The sequence below is a fragment of the Anabrus simplex genome, chromosome 1 (genome assembly GCF_040414725.1).
Source record: "Anabrus simplex isolate iqAnaSimp1 chromosome 1, ASM4041472v1, whole genome shotgun sequence".
Taxonomy (NCBI): domain Eukaryota; kingdom Metazoa; phylum Arthropoda; class Insecta; order Orthoptera; family Tettigoniidae; genus Anabrus; species Anabrus simplex.
The window spans coordinates 1,008,829,554-1,008,845,607 of record NC_090265.1 but is presented as its reverse complement, the minus strand read 5'-3'; the positions used below and the strand labels follow the sequence as shown (position 1 = coordinate 1,008,845,607).

Below are 16,054 nucleotides of genomic sequence, written 5' to 3'. Positions count from 1 at the left end.
ATTTGAAAAACTGAATATGTTACAGACTTGGAAATAGGTACAGTATTCGGAATCTTCTTTAAAAATAAACAGGAATCTTTTTTGTTTTCGACTTGAGAGAGGACTATTTCTCACATGCACAGTTCTATGTCACATGTTCCACTGTTAACTCTGCCAGTAGCCTGGTCATCTTAGCCCAAAAAGGTGTTACCACAAACGTGGTTTACACAGAGGTTCTGGGGTAAATAAAACTCAATTTTTTGGTGCGTTTTTATACTTTAGAGATTTTTAGATAATGTCTCAGTGTAGTACCGAGGAACGATTACTTTTATCAAATTATGAAATCCACGCAAGCAAAGCCACGGGTAACAGCAAGTCTAAAACAAAATATCTAGTTTGATATAACAGCAAAAGGCAATCTTATACAGAAAAGGAATGTTGTTCCACATTCTGTATACCTGTAATGCTTCTTAAAGACTTTTTTTTTTTTTTTTTTTTTTTTTTTTTCAGAATTTGTTTTACGTTGCACCGACACAGATAGGTCTTATGGCGGCGATGGGATAGGAAAGGCCTAGGAATGGGAAGGAAGTGGCTGTGGCATTAATTACGGTACAGCCCCAGCATTTTCCTGGTGTGAAAATGGGAAACCACGGAAAACCATTTTCAGGGCTGCCGACAGTGGGGTTCGAACCAACTATCTCCCGGATGCAATAAGGATATTCATAACATGTTTTGGAGTATTATGAACATACTGTATTTTCATATAATATATAGAGATTTGTAATAATTCAATAAATATAATCTTCTTGCTTATTAATTTACATGAACTGTTGAATACAGCAAGTCAGAAAAGTATCTATAGTATTAAATTTGTAGTATTAAAAATTTGTACAGCATAGTTCTTTTTACACAATATTTATTTACATTAAACTGATCTAGAAGCATTATTTTATGATCAGGGTAGTGAAGCAGAAGGATTAATGGCACGATACACTTCCACTCCTAATGGATGACAAACTTCATCTGGAACTTCCTTCCCTACATTGACAGATACATCACCTGTGAACAGATTCAAAAGAAAAGTCAGTTATCAATTCTGATATAACTTAATTCTATGTTTAAAGATAATGGAGTGAAAGAAAAAATGAAAAGGAAATGGAAAATATTGCAGTAACAATATATATATATATATATATATCTCACACACACACACACACACACACAGATAGAGAGAGAGAGAGAGAGAGAGAGAGAGAGAGAGAGAGAGGGGAGCGAATCAAAAAGTAAGTTACACTTCCAAGTTGTGGGGTGATAGGAAGTACTGGCTTTCTCCATGCTGGTGTGGTTCTTATTTGGACATAATTTACAACTGAAGCAAGATAACATATGTCATCTACTTAATTTCATGCCCTATTATGATGCATGAATCCAGGCATGAGACATTTCGATGTGCTATTAAGGGCGATATAATTCTGCAGTGCTGATGGGTGAAACGTGGCTTGAGGTAAATATATTGCAATAGTTTCTTTTGACTGCACCCTTACACTAACAAAATTTCATTTGAATCCAGTACATACATGGCTCGAGTTTTTCCCCTTTCTTTTACTGTATTCTCATCATCATTAATTGATTGATATTCTTCATGCTCTGCCAAAAGTATTTTAATAATTCATGTATTCACAGAGGAATATTTTGAAGCAAACAACATTAATCACTCAGACTTAATATCACTTGTGATTGGTTAATTGTCAATGCAAAAACGTGCTACCATATGTTTTCTTGCAGGTAGTTTTTAAATTTATTACTCAAAATTAGGAAAGTCATGTACAAAAAGCCGCTGATATGAACTGTTCCAGCAAAGCATGGTACTTAACATACGGCAGCTATTTGTGCAATCCGTGACCCTATACATGCATAAAAATTTAAAGCTCTTCTGCAAAGAACACAAGTCACAAATTTGCACTAGGCTGCAAGACAGAACTGGAATAAATATTCCATGCCAAAACACTTCACTCGGACAAAGAAATCTAAGTTGTCTAGGGCCATGGATATACAATGCATTACCTGCAGACATGTTCAGTGGCAACCAGAATACCCTGAAGAAAAGGCTATTCACATGGCTCATTAACAATTATTACAAAGTAAATCAGGTTATATATTTCCATTATAATATTTAAATCAACTAGCACGCTATTCCTCTCTACTAAGAAACCAACCTTCTCCTTAACCCATGCCTCTCATTTCCAGCTCCCTGATTATTGCATTAAATGCAGGAAAACCGTTCATAAAATCAGTACAAAAATATCACCAAAATGCTAATGGAGTAAATGCTATTCACTAGATGCCATGATGTACATATTCTAACTATTGTATTTTTGAGCCCACACACAAATTTACCTTATGTGGGATTCACACTGTATGTTTTACTACCTCTGTATGTATATGTACACTAGTTTAAGCATACGTTACGAGTAAGCAGGGCAACAGGAAATAGACCACAAATCACATGACATATGCACCTACCAGCCTTACGTGTTTGCTCTGTATAGGAAAGGAGTGTCCCCTGCTTCGACTAGCAGCGTAACCGCAAGGTAAACACAGCCAGTGCCTGCGCCCCATATTCCCTCAGTTGTGTTTGCCCTGTTATAGTGTGTGGAGTGTAGCCTCGTGGTGAACGTGACAACATAATGGCACAAAGACGCCATTTGGACCCCGTTTTGCAGGGTAGAATACTCGGCCGCTTGGAAGCAGGCCAGACACAGACCGAAGTCGCCGTATCCTTGAATGTGCCACAAAGTGTCATTTCCAGGCTTTGGAGACGATTCGAGACACAGCAGATGTTAGTCGTAGGCCAGTACCAGGTCGATCAAGGTTAACCATCTCACAGCAGGACCGATATCTGGACTTAATCGCCCGACGAAATCAGAGTGCACCTGCGAGACAATTGTCGGCGGAGCTTGCAGCCGTCTCAGAGGTTGCCGTTTCCCGGCAAACCGTGTACTGGAGGCTCAGAACAGCAGGGCTGTTTGCCTGACGTCCAGCGGTGTGCGTCCCGCTCACTCCAGCACAGAGACGGGCCCGTTTACTGTGGAGCTGTCAACATCGAAACTGGACCATGAATGAATGGAGGCATGTGCTTTTCACAGATGAATCCCGCTTCAGTTTGCAGAACTATTCCCATCGCACATTAATCTGGAGAGAACTGGATAGCCAATATAACCACAGGAACATCGTGGAACGGGACCAGTATGGTGGTGGTGGCGTCACAGTGTGGGCGGCATCATGTTGAATGGCCGTACGGACCTGCACATCTTCATGGGTGGTCTGAGGAACACTGTTAACGCTCGGATATACAGGGATGAGGTACTGAGACCACATGTTTGACTCTTCAGAGGTGCGGTTGGTCCAGACTTCCTCTTAATGGACGATAATACCTGACTGCACCGCGCTGCTCTGGTGGATGAATTTCTGGCTGGGGAAGACATTCATCGCATGGACTGGCCAGCAAGGTCTGCGGATCTGAATCCTGTAGAACATGCCTAGGATGCATTGGGGAGGCAAATTGCATCCTGTCAGCCTCCATAAAGGACCCTCCAAGACCTTCGCATTGCCCTTTTGGAGGAATGGGATCGACTGCCACAAGAGCTCGTGGACCATCTGATAGAGAGCATGCCACGTCGCTGCGAAGCATGTGTGGCCATTAGGGGTAACCATACACCCTATTAACAGCATATTTTGTTGTGGAAGACATTGCCAAGTTTTTTAGTTGATGTCATATGTGTACCTTAGCTATCAGAACCTTTCTGACACTGTTGTTTTGGACAATTTGTGTGACAAATGGTGTGTGATTCAGCTTCCGTTTGTCCAGCAATCTGTCTGACATTCCTATCAGGTGGTATGGCCTTGTTTAGTGATTATGCTTAATTTTTGGACACTAGTGTATGATACTGACCGTGAATAAAAATGTTTAAAATGTAATGTAAAATGTAAAGTTTCTGCAGACTGAAGAGCCTAACAGTTATAAAATAACTGAGTCGAAACTGAAAGGAAATGGCTTCAGATATTACAAATCATTCATTATCATTCATTTATCTGTGATAGTCATCAACTCTCAGCCCGTTTCTATAATTTGACACTTACTGGGACATTCTCTTCGTAAGGTAAACATTGTACATTGACAGTCACTAGTTTACAACCAATGCATTGTTGATAATGCTTATGTGCAAAAGTTTTGTGCACCAGAGCCAATATATTGATGACTGAATCTTGGAAAGCATACTGGCACTCCTAAATTTCTATTTTTACACTGCAAAATATTAATGCAAAATAACAGAAACTTTAAAAAAATCTTGAACAGCTTCCATAGATGGAATGCCACAATAATGAATTAACTTAATCTTCTCATGATGGTTACTAGTGCCTGCAATGAATGTTCATTTCCTTAAATGAAATGACTAAAAATAAGTTAAGAAACACCATGGCACAGTCATTATAAAACCTATTAAGTTTAATGAGCATTGAGCATGACGTTAAATTTGATAACCTAGTACACGAGTTTTTCATATCAAAGTGTAGAAAAGACACTTCATAATGTTAGTTTTGCTATGGGAATGTGTCTGGGTGGAAAGGAGTCTGTGTTAATTGAGTCTTGAATCCACCTATACAATTAGATACTTTGGACTTAAAATTTAGTGATTCTCCTTTCTTTCTTTCTTTCTTTCTTTCTTTCTTTCTTTCTTTCTTTCTTTCTTTCTTTCTTTCTTTCTTTCTTTCTTTCTTCTTCTTCTTCTTCTTCTTCCTGATCATTAGGATATGTGATAGATGGTCACACATCTCTCTTCCCACTTGGCGCTCTAGAAGGTTTTGATACAATTCTGGTTACAGCCCTGATTATATGTTCTACAGTGGATTCACATGTAGGCCTACTCATTTAATATTAATATGCACACCCTAAAATAACACAACCCAGCATTTTCAAACTTTTTTTTTTGCAGCAAGAAGTGTGATAGGTGATCATAACTAATTTTGGGTCGTTGAATTGAATCCGTTGTCCGTTTTTACATATCACGTCACATTTTCTTGCAATAGGTACCGGTGTATCAAAATAAGAGATAGACCTGAATATTGCATGTAAAAAGTACTGAAAAATGTTAATAATTTTGGAAATATTTATAATTTTTGGTATTATTATATATATATTTTGGAATAGTTGAATACTGTCTTCAATGATTAGATACAATGAATAATTATTGAGTATAAAATTACAATGAAATATTTAGCATTTATTGTAATATAATTCTGATTTACACAAACACACACAAACAATGAAAGCAATTTATGTTGACAATTAAACGTGATTTACAAGCAAACAATGTCACTTTTATTCAGTATCTTTATGAATTCATAAATGTGAATAAAATAAACTTTAACAGTCCTAGATGTCCCCTTGGAATGAACGCTTGGCTGCCCAGCATCTGACTGCATCAAGTTTGTCTCCTCTTTTCAAACACCAGCAGTAGTCTGCCATCATTGGTTCATCCCACCTCCCCTGGTATCTTCTTTCTGCCTCCTTGATGTCCTGGTGGAACCTCTTTCCCATCTCTTCACTAACAGCCACAAGATTTTCCAGAAAGTGATCGAGATGAGAATGAAGGAAGTGCGGTTTCAGACTCGTATTACACCCCAACTCTTTCATATCATCCAACATCGTTTTCACTATTCTTTCGTATTGTTCATCCTTTACATTTACTAGGAACTTCGTTGTGACATCTCTTATTGAATTCCATGCAGCAAGTTCCACGGCATTCATTGTCTGTTCAAAATTTCTGTCTTTCAGAAGCTTTCTAATTTGTGGCCTTCCTTGACTTTTGCATCAGATAAATGTGGAAATTTGCTTGCAATGTACTTGAAACAGGGGCTACTTTTGTCCAAGGCCTTAACAAACTGCTTCATGATTCCCAGTTTGATGTGTAGCGGTGGCAAAAATTTTTTGTGGGTCAACTAAGGCAGCATTTGTAACATTTTTCACACCAGGTGTCAAAACTTGTCTCTTGGGCCAGGAAGGTGTAGACCAGTGCTTGTCCCTAGCTCTGCTGTCCCATTCACATAAATATCAAGGGAATTTAGTGTAGCCTGCTTGTTGTCCTAATAGAATACCACACACCTTCAAGTCACTACACACATCTCACTGGTGCTCATGATATTTGATTTTATCTAAAACAGTTTGCATTGTGATATAATTTTCTTTTAGTGAAACGGAATGTGCCACAGGAATTGAAGCTAGAATGTTTCTGTTACAAAATAGTACAGCCTTTAAGCTCCTCTTAGAGGAATCCACAAACAATCTCCATTCTTCAGGATTGTAATCTCTCCCTAGCTGTTCTATCAATCCTCGAATGCCACAGCAGTAGGTCAGATCATCTTCCTTCTTGAAATACTTCCTGAACTCCTTATCTCTATGTATATACCAAGAAAAGGTAGTTCCAGGCGCAAGAAGGCTTTTTCTTTCAATCGTGACCTTAGCAGTTCACTCTTTTCCTTCGTGAGACCAAGGTCTCGTATCAGATCACTCAGCTCCGACTGTTCAAACAATTGTGGACCTACTGCATCTGCGGCAGGTGAAAAATCCATATCAACTTGCTCGTTATCAGAATCTGAGGAACCGTCAGAGTCAGGTAAACTGGTAGGAGGAGAAGGTATTGGAATTTCCAGTCCATGAGGAACAGGTCTCATTGCCGACTTTAAATTCGGGTACACAATACTATCCTTGTTTCTCTTATTGAATCCTGCTACTTTACACAGGCAAAAGTAACAGTCCCTGGTATGGTCCTGGGGCTCGCGCCAAACCATTTCTATCCCAAATGAAAGGGCCTTACGTTTCCCATTGCTCCACTGTCGTAGGTTTTCAAGGCACGTTTTAAGATTACATGGGGAGCCCACGACTTGTCCATGTCTCCTAATTTTGCCTTGAAATATGGATAATATAAACGTTTCACTGATGCAGTTATTGGCCTACTCTGTCCATAATATAACACCCACACATGTAACAGAATGAGTTTGGCTTATTCACACATCTTCTTCTAATTCCTGACACTTTTGCCATTTTCGCAACACAACATTAGTATAAAAAGGTCAGACTTCTGCCACACTCATGACACAACTGACTGGCTTCACCGCATTGCCGCTACCATGAGCTAAGAATAGACTCTGTTATCTGACTAATTCAATGGAGGGGACATAGTCGGTAGAGGAGGTTTGGACTGACAAACGTACTCAACATTAACAAAGCAAACCACGGCCACTCTAACAACAGCCGATTCGCTGTTATCACAAAGCAGCACTGTGCCGCAATGCCACATTTTCAGACAGTAAATGGCAAATAACATGAAAACTAGATGTGATACAATAGAACCAATGATAATTCTGAAATCAGGAGACCTTATTTAGTTAAAATCACATATCAGATGCTTTGCCACAAAAATCATGCTGGGTAGTGTAATCTTTGGTTCCTCAAGTTTTTATTCTTGCTATATTATATAGCATCCTATTGGTGCATTATAGAATCTTAATTTTGTGTAACCATTTAAAGTTAAACAAATAAACTGAATCACATACTTCATATTTTATACATCTAATCATGTTTTAAAACATTTTGCATAATTTCAATGGCTTCTCTTCCTCTTTCTACTGTTGATGTTGGCCATTTGATGAGATAGTTTGAGTTGAAGGGCAGAAGGTGTTCCTTAGGTTAAGTGTCAAGAATATGGTTTTGATTTCTCCATCAAAACTAGTTTCCTTCTCTCCTACTCACGGATAATTATAGGTTAGCTCAGAATGTCCAGTTGCGCCTACATTATTGTATGCTTAATATAGAAACTCATTGGTATGAATTGTCAGGTACACATGTATAGATGGGTTTTTGTTATCAAAGTACACTAGTGTCCAAAAGTTAAGCATAATCACTAAATGAGGCCATACTGCCTGATACGAATGTCAGACGGATTGCTGAATCACACACCATATGTCATACAACTTGTACAAAAAAACAGTGTCAGAAAGGTTCTGATAGTTAAGGTACACCTTTGACAACAACTAACAAAACTTGGCAATGTCTTCCACAACAAAATATGCTGTTAACAGGGTGTATGGTAACCCCCAATGGCCATACATGCTGCGCAGCGATGTGGCATGCTCTCTATCAGATGGTCCAAGAGCTCTTGTGGCAGTCGATCCCATTCCTCCGAAAGGGCAATGCGAAGGTCTTGGAGAGTCCTTGATGGAGGCTGATGGGATGTAATTCGCCTCCCCAATGCATCCCAGGCATGTTTTATAGGATTCAGATCTGCAGACCTCGCTGGCCAGTCCATGCGATTAATGTCTTCCCCAGCCAGAAATTCATCCACCAGAGCAACACAGTGCAGTTGGGTATTACTGTCCATTAAGAGGAAGTCTGGACCAACCGCACCTCTGAAGAGTCGAACCTATGGTCTCAGTACCTCATCCCTGTATATCTGAACGTTAACAGTGTTCCTTGGACCACCCATGAAGATGTGCAGATCCGTACGGCCATTCAACATGATGCCGTTCCACACCATGACGCCACCACCACCATACTGATCCCTTTCCATGATATTCCTGTGGTTGTATCGGCTACCTGGTTCTCTCCAGATTAATGTGCAATGGGAACTGTTCTGCAAACTGAAGTGGGATTCATCTGTGAAGAGCACATGCCTCCATTCATTCATGGTCCAGTTTCGATGTTGACTTCTCCACAGTAAACAGGCCCGTCTCTGTGGCTGGAGTGAGCGGGACGCACACCGCTGGACGTTGAGCAAACAGCCCTGCAGTTCTGAGCCTCTGGTACACAGTTTGCCGGGAAACGGCAACCCCTGAGACAGCTGCAAGCTCCGCCGACAATTGTCTTGCAGGCGCACTCCAATTTCATCGGGTGGTTAAGGCCAGATATCGGTCCTGCTGTGGAGTGGTTAACCTTGATCAACCTGGTACTGGCCTACGACTAACATCTCCTGTTATCATCCTGTTAACATCTCATACACTTTTATTGTTTTATTCCACAGACTTCAACACACCCACCAGCCACACAATACATCTTGAATCCAGTGAACTGCTCTTCAACCTGACACTGAATAACCTCAAAAAGCTCCACAACGAAATAACATACAACAAGTTTATATGGTCATGTATTAATCCGTTATCTAACAAATCTTGATCAAACTCTCTAACAGCATTCTTGCCTTTCCACTTTAAGACACCTAAATATTGATGCTCATTCTTCTAAGGAGTGATACTGATCTATAGAATATTTAGACCTAAAAAAAACAAACAAAAACAAAAAAAAAACATATAAGGTGAACATGTTTCAATGTCCTACAAATATAAAAAGGTACATTTAAATGCTATGACTTCAATAGACTATAATGCCATCCCAGCATCAGCATTTTCTCCATTTGACAGGATATGAATAAGAAATTCCATTGAAACTTCAAGACAAGTTCAACCAGTTCAGTTCCAAAATGTACCATAAGTTTGTGTATATATTATGTAAATTGTTGTAAAACATAATGTTTAAGAATAGTTCTAGCATATGTTAATCTCCAATAAGTTGTAAAAATGTACACATGATTTAATTCCACTTGCAGCAAGCCGTTCTCATTACCGACATTATGAAAGTTAACAGTCAATATATTCCATTAAATGTGAACATGATTAGAATGTCACTTTAGAACTTTAAAACATGGACGGCTTAACCACTCCTTTGTAATATTATATAAATAATATTGACTATGATTAATCCTAAAATAGCACCCACTCAAAGCTCTGACTTGGAGATAGAATGAATGGCTGATGATGCCTGCTATGCTAGGCGAAACATGTACCATACTCAAAGTTAATGTAATGACATTGTTATAGTCATAAAGACTTAACCAGTATTGAATAGGTGGTTTCAATAAATTAATGTTCAACATTTAATAATTGATTTTCAATACGGTCAAAATGAAAATAATCACTTGTTATAACATCTCCTGTGTCTCGAAATTGTCTCCAAAGCCTGGAAATGACACTTTGTGGCACATTCAAGGATAGGGTGACTTCAGTCTGTGTCTGGCCTGCTTCCAGGCAGCTGAGTAGTATTCTACCCTTTAAAACGGGGTCCAGATGGCATCGCTGTGCCATTATGTTGTCACGTTCACCATGAGGCTACACTCCACACACTATAACAGGTCTCTTATTTCTTTCCAGCAAACAAAGGTTCTGGAATGCAAACTGATCATATATGCAAATTTTAATAATGCAGCAACCAAGCATTTCCGGACCTGTGTTGTTATAACCTTCTTGCCTTCACTTCTTAAGGCGGCCGGGCATAGAGCTAACCACTCTACCCCATCAAGTGCCGAGGTTACGGATAGTGGAAGCCTCTACCTTCCACCTCTCCAAGGGCCTTCATGTTTTTTTGGTTTGTTTTTCCGTTCTCTTCTTGTCTTCTCTACAGATGAGGAATCCCTACCTGAAGTTTTGCCTACTTTTTTCATTATACCCTGTATACAGCTGCAGACTGAGGTCAATGCAGTCATTTATATTGTCAAGTATGTTTACAGTTTTCTTTAAAGGTGGATTCTAGGAGCTAAATTTGTATATTATGTCTATGTATATTATGTAATTTTATTATGGACTAGCTGTTGTAGAGCTCAGCCAGGAAGTTGTGACACTTGTGCATGAGTTTAGCTTCAGTGTGCTAAATGGACTTGTCCATCACAGTGAGCAGTGTCAGTTCTGCCTTTAACAAGTTATCCAGCTGGTAACACTTCACTGAAGAATGCTAATTTTGCTGTTGCACATTCTCCATCAATACTCTGGAGTAACCCACTCTTGTTCTTCCACGCTATTCTAACTCACACCACATGCAGGTTGGTGCCATGATAAATTGGCACTGGGCTGAGTGGCTCAGATGGTTGAGGTGCTGGCCTTCTGATCCCATCTTGACAGGTTCGATCTTGGCCCAGTCCAGCAGTATTCGAAGGTGCTGAAATATGTCAGTTTTGTGTTCGTGGATTTACTGCCGCGTAAAAGAACTCCTATGGGACTAAATCCTGGCACCTCAGCATCTCCAAAAACCATAAAAAAAGTAGTTAGTGGGACGTAAAGCCAATAACATTATTATTATTATTATTATTATTATTATTATTATTATTATTATTATTATTATTATTATTATTATTATTATTACTGAGCTCTACTCATTTTTGATGGGTTAGTTTTTTTGTACAATAGCAGCAGTACTATTATCTATTAGAGATGATTGGCTGTGCAAAAGAACAGAGCCACTTCACCTAACAACAGTCAGTCAGCCAGTGTAATGTTAATGACTGTCACCTCTTGAACAAGTGCTTTAACATGTAAAACTATATCCTAGAGAATGGTTGGAGTTACAAAGAAATTACATGCATATATTTTTGTAGAGCTGGCCCCATGGTGTAGGGGTAGTGTGGCTACCTCTTACCTGGAGGCCCCGGGTTCGATTCCCGGCCAGGTCAGGGATTTTTACCTGGACCTGAGGGCTGGTTCGAGGTCCACTCAGCCTATGTGATTAGAATTAAGGAGCTATCTGACAGTGAGATAGCGGCCCCGGTCTAGAAAGCCAAGAATAACGGCCGAGAGGATTCATCGTGCCGACCACACGATACCTCGTAATCTGCAGGCCTTCAGGCTGAGCAGCGGTTGCTTGGTAGGCCAAGGCCCTTCAAGGGCTGTAGTGCCATGGTTTTTTTTTTTCTTTACAGAAACCTAAATTTTAAGTACACAAGCCAGGCTTTATTTCATGATAGGGCTAATCGTTTGCTCATTATTTTGGTTTATAGCAGATGAAATATGCACAAGTCCAGTAAATACTGTATCTATATATTAATGGTTGCCAATTTTGAACGATTACTTATTGCAAAATCAGAATAAGCCTATGTTTTGACTGAACATCCAAGATACATCTACACCAAATTTCAGCTCAATTGGTTTTATAGTATTGGCATAACGGAGTGACAAAATAACAAATACCATCTCATTTTAAACCATTACACAATTTTTTACAAATAATTTCCCAAGTAATATACATTCAGTTCTATATTTCCATATAAAACAGTTATAGAAGTGACAGTTCCCCCTGCAAACATTTGTGCAAAATTTCATGAAATTCTGCTCAACAGTTTAGATTGATAATGTTTCTAATCAATCAGTCATCAATGATCTGCATTTAGGGCAGTTGCCCAGTTGGCAGATTTCCTATTAATTGTTTACCTCATATGTACATTTATTTATAATTGTTCACCTAGTTTTTCTTAAATAGTTTCAACAAACTTGGAAATTTATCGAACATTTCCCTTGATAATTTATATGCTCCAATCTATCCTCATGATTTCCAACTTTATCTTCATACTAGCTGATGTACCCGTGCTTCGCTACGGGATTCTCAGAAAGACTGACTTTGTGGTTTTCTTAACCTGAAATCAACATAGGTCATTACAAAAACGTAAGTATGAATGTAGGGATTAAAAGCAATGCTATCATATAAAATACTCGATCAAATGGAAAGCCGCACGTTTTATCACTTTTAACGAACAGTGCTGCGGTTAGATTGCGGTGCCAATCTAATAGTCCAAAGTTCCAGAGCTGGGATGACCAGACCGCAGATTGCCATGAACACTCATCTGACATTATTCCGCTAAATATGCACACTGTTCATTCCAATCAGTGCCTCAGAGTAGGGATTGAATAGCCCGAATGCTATGATGATCCAGCGTGTTACGTACCAGTAGTATCAGAAAATTTATAAACCAGGGGAATGTCATGCTAAAGAAGAAAGTTATCTAACTCCCCAGCTACTTCCCATCAATATTCAGGCAGGCTGTTACACTCTGTACGACTGGGCGAGTTGACCGTGTGGTTAGCGGTGCGCAGCTGTGAGCTTGCATCCGAGAGATAGTGGATTCGAACCCCATTGTCGGCAGCGCTGATGATGGTATTCCGTGGTTTCACACTTTCACACCAGTCAAATGCTGGGCCTGTACCTGAATTAAGGCCTAAGGCACTCCTAGCCCTTTCCTATCCCATCGTCGCCATAAAACCTATCTACGTCGGTGCGACGTAAATCAGATAAAAAATACTCTGTACGCCGCAGTAATCCTATCTACCGGAGATGAAGGGCAACAGATGACACAAAGCACATCACGACAATGGTCAATGTAATGTTATTGTTGATCAATGTTATGAGCTTTATATATTGTAGGCCTTCACATTTAGTTTTCTTTCGACTCTGTGATTTGTAAAATATTTTATACCATAAACTGTAGTTTCTTATTCTCCGACTTTACATACTGATTTTCATTAAATACTGTTTACCCATTTCTGGTTACTCGGCGCTGATATGGACTTAGTAACAAAAATCCAAAATTATGAATATCTTTGTGATCATAGCCAGTGCAGTAACAATGTATAAGACATGAATAATAGGAAATTTAATACTATAAAACCCTAGTTATGTAGCATTCATCGATTACACCTCTTAATAATAAATATTTGAGAATTACATTTTAGGCATTCCCCTAAACTACCATTTCACTCAGCGTGAATAAAATCATTTACAGCCTAGACTATAGCGACTTATTTCCTGACTTTGCATACCGATTTTCATCAAGATAGGACTACTAATAACAACAATATTTGAGAATTAAATTTTAGGCCTTCCCCTAAACTACAATTTTTCTCAGCGTGAATACAATTATTGATAGCCTAGATTGTAGCAACTTATTCCGCAACTTTGCATACCCATTTTCTTTAAAATACGACCACTAATAACATAAATAGTTGAGAATTCAATTTTAGGCCTTCCCCTAAACTACCATTTAACTCAGCGTGAGTAAAATGATTTATAGGCTAGATTGTCGAGGCTCATCCCCCGACTTCACATACCAATTTTCATTAGACCACTAATAACATAAATAGTTGAGAATTCAATTTTAGGCCTTCCCCTAAACTACCATTTCACTCAGCGTGAGTAAAATGATTTATGGCCTAGATTGTAGAGGCTCATCCCCCGACTTCACATACCGATTTTCATTAGACCACTAATAACATAAATAGTTGAGAATTCAATTTTAGGCCTTCCCCTAAACTACCATTTCACTCAGCGTGAGTAAAATGATTTATAGCCTAGATTGTAGAGGCTCATCCCGTGACTTCACATACCGATTTTCATTAAATTCTCTCCAACCGTTCTCTCGTGATGCGTGTACATACATACAGACAGACAGACAGACAGACAGACAGACAGACAGACAGACAGACAGACAGACAGACAGACAGACAGACAGAAATTACGGAAAAGTAAAAAGTGCATATTCTTGTTACTATGGACATGAACGATACAGAAATACCATTATTTTCAAATTCTGAGCAATGTACAGACAAAACTCTTATTTTATATATATAGATTATGATCTTTCCTACTTTTAAAAGCTCGACTGAAGCTTATTTTTCTACTTATGTCATTCCACACCAACTCACCACTGACAGCTAGAAACATACCACATTTCAGAAGACAGACAGACAGACAGACAGACAGACAGACAGACAGACAGACAGACAGACAGACAGACAGACAGACAGACAGACAGACAGACAGACAGATAGACAGGCAGGTAGACAGACAGATTTCATTTCATTTTTATATAGAGAAGATAATACAGAATGTAAGATTGGGCAGCGCCTCCTCTAAAAGGAGATTTATGACATCATCCATCCTATTATATCACTATTTTTATACATGGTCTATACCGACTACAAAGGTCACCCATCTAGAAACTACCCTAGAAATTAGAACTTCTGTCCCTCTAAGTAAATGATTATGAGACTTACCATGAGGACATACTGACAAAGCAACAAGCAGGTCCATTTCTGCTATAAATTCAATGTAGTCTCCTTTGCGTGCTGGACTGGCCTTCGAAAAGTACTGATGTGTGTCCTGCAGGCAGTACAATAATGAAATTCACTTCCTTATAAGACTTTATTCAAGAAAGTTATGTTCATTATAACACCAAATAGTGAGACATGAATTTCAGTTTCAATAGTATTTATGTCTACCCCTTGGTCCTTGGGGTTGGGGATGAGGTGAGAGGGCTGGATGCCCTTCCTGACACCAACCTTAGTTGAGGAGCTACTGAAGGAAATGATTGATGGTTAATGAAATTGAGTAAGGAGGTCGAAGGAATTGACTGTGACCTATGAATAGGAGCTGTCCCAGCATGTGACTGGAAATGAAAATGAGAAACCACAGAAAATCATTCTCAGGACAGCCAGCAGTGGAGTTTGAACCCACACATCCCTCAGATTCAGAGCTTGGCTCTATAACTATTGCATGTTAACATGCGCAGCCACTCTAATCGGTAATGTCAATGATCATTGAATCATTTATTTGGCATTAAACAACAAGTGCAATAGCCTTTGCCATACCACATTAATATGGTACAGATATTCTCCATATAAGCCAAATGAGCTTGCACCAATGATAAAACTATATACACCTCAAAACATCTTACATGCCAATGATACACTTCTGTATCAATATAAATTTATGCTCTGTAAAAACTACACAATTATATACAAATGTAAATTGACAGATGTGAGTAACAACAAATTAATTATAATATTGTACAAAAAAAGCCTATTGGTTGTAGAATAGTGGAAAGTAGGAAATTTGAAAAAAGATAATTAGCTCCCTTCCCATATATGATTTTTTAATAACACTCTGAAGAGATACATATCATGAACTAAGGAGAGGGACAAAGCTGGTAGGTATTTGATATTTTTTAGTTTTCCAGTATTTCCTTAACACTCAAATTATTTGCACCCTTTTATCACATAGACTAGTCAGTAGGTAAATGAATTCTTGCCGTAGATATTTAGGGACTTTATAATAACACAGGCAATAAATAGTTAAAGATATCAACTACTATGCCTTTGGCTTTAACATTTGCTAAGTTAACTGTAATTGATGTTTTTTTTTTCTTTA

The 16,054-nt window shown here is 38.8% G+C and overlaps 1 protein-coding gene across 2 annotated transcripts in view; it reads right to left on the bottom strand.

Annotated features, from left to right (window-relative positions):
* Positions 1 to 709: 709 nt before the first annotated feature.
* LOC136875622 (uncharacterized) overlaps positions 710 to 16,054 on the bottom strand; it is a 73,381-nt gene continuing 58,036 nt past the window's right edge. For both annotated transcript variants that reach the window (XM_068228138.1, XM_068228136.1), the window contains exons 6-7: positions 14,902 to 15,007; positions 710 to 1,038 (exon numbers count right to left, since the gene is read on the bottom strand). In XM_068228138.1, the coding sequence (XP_068084239.1) occupies positions 935 to 1,038; positions 14,902 to 15,007 (210 nt within the window). In that variant the 3' untranslated portion in view covers positions 710 to 934. The remainder of the gene's footprint in view (positions 1,039 to 14,901; positions 15,008 to 16,054) is intronic.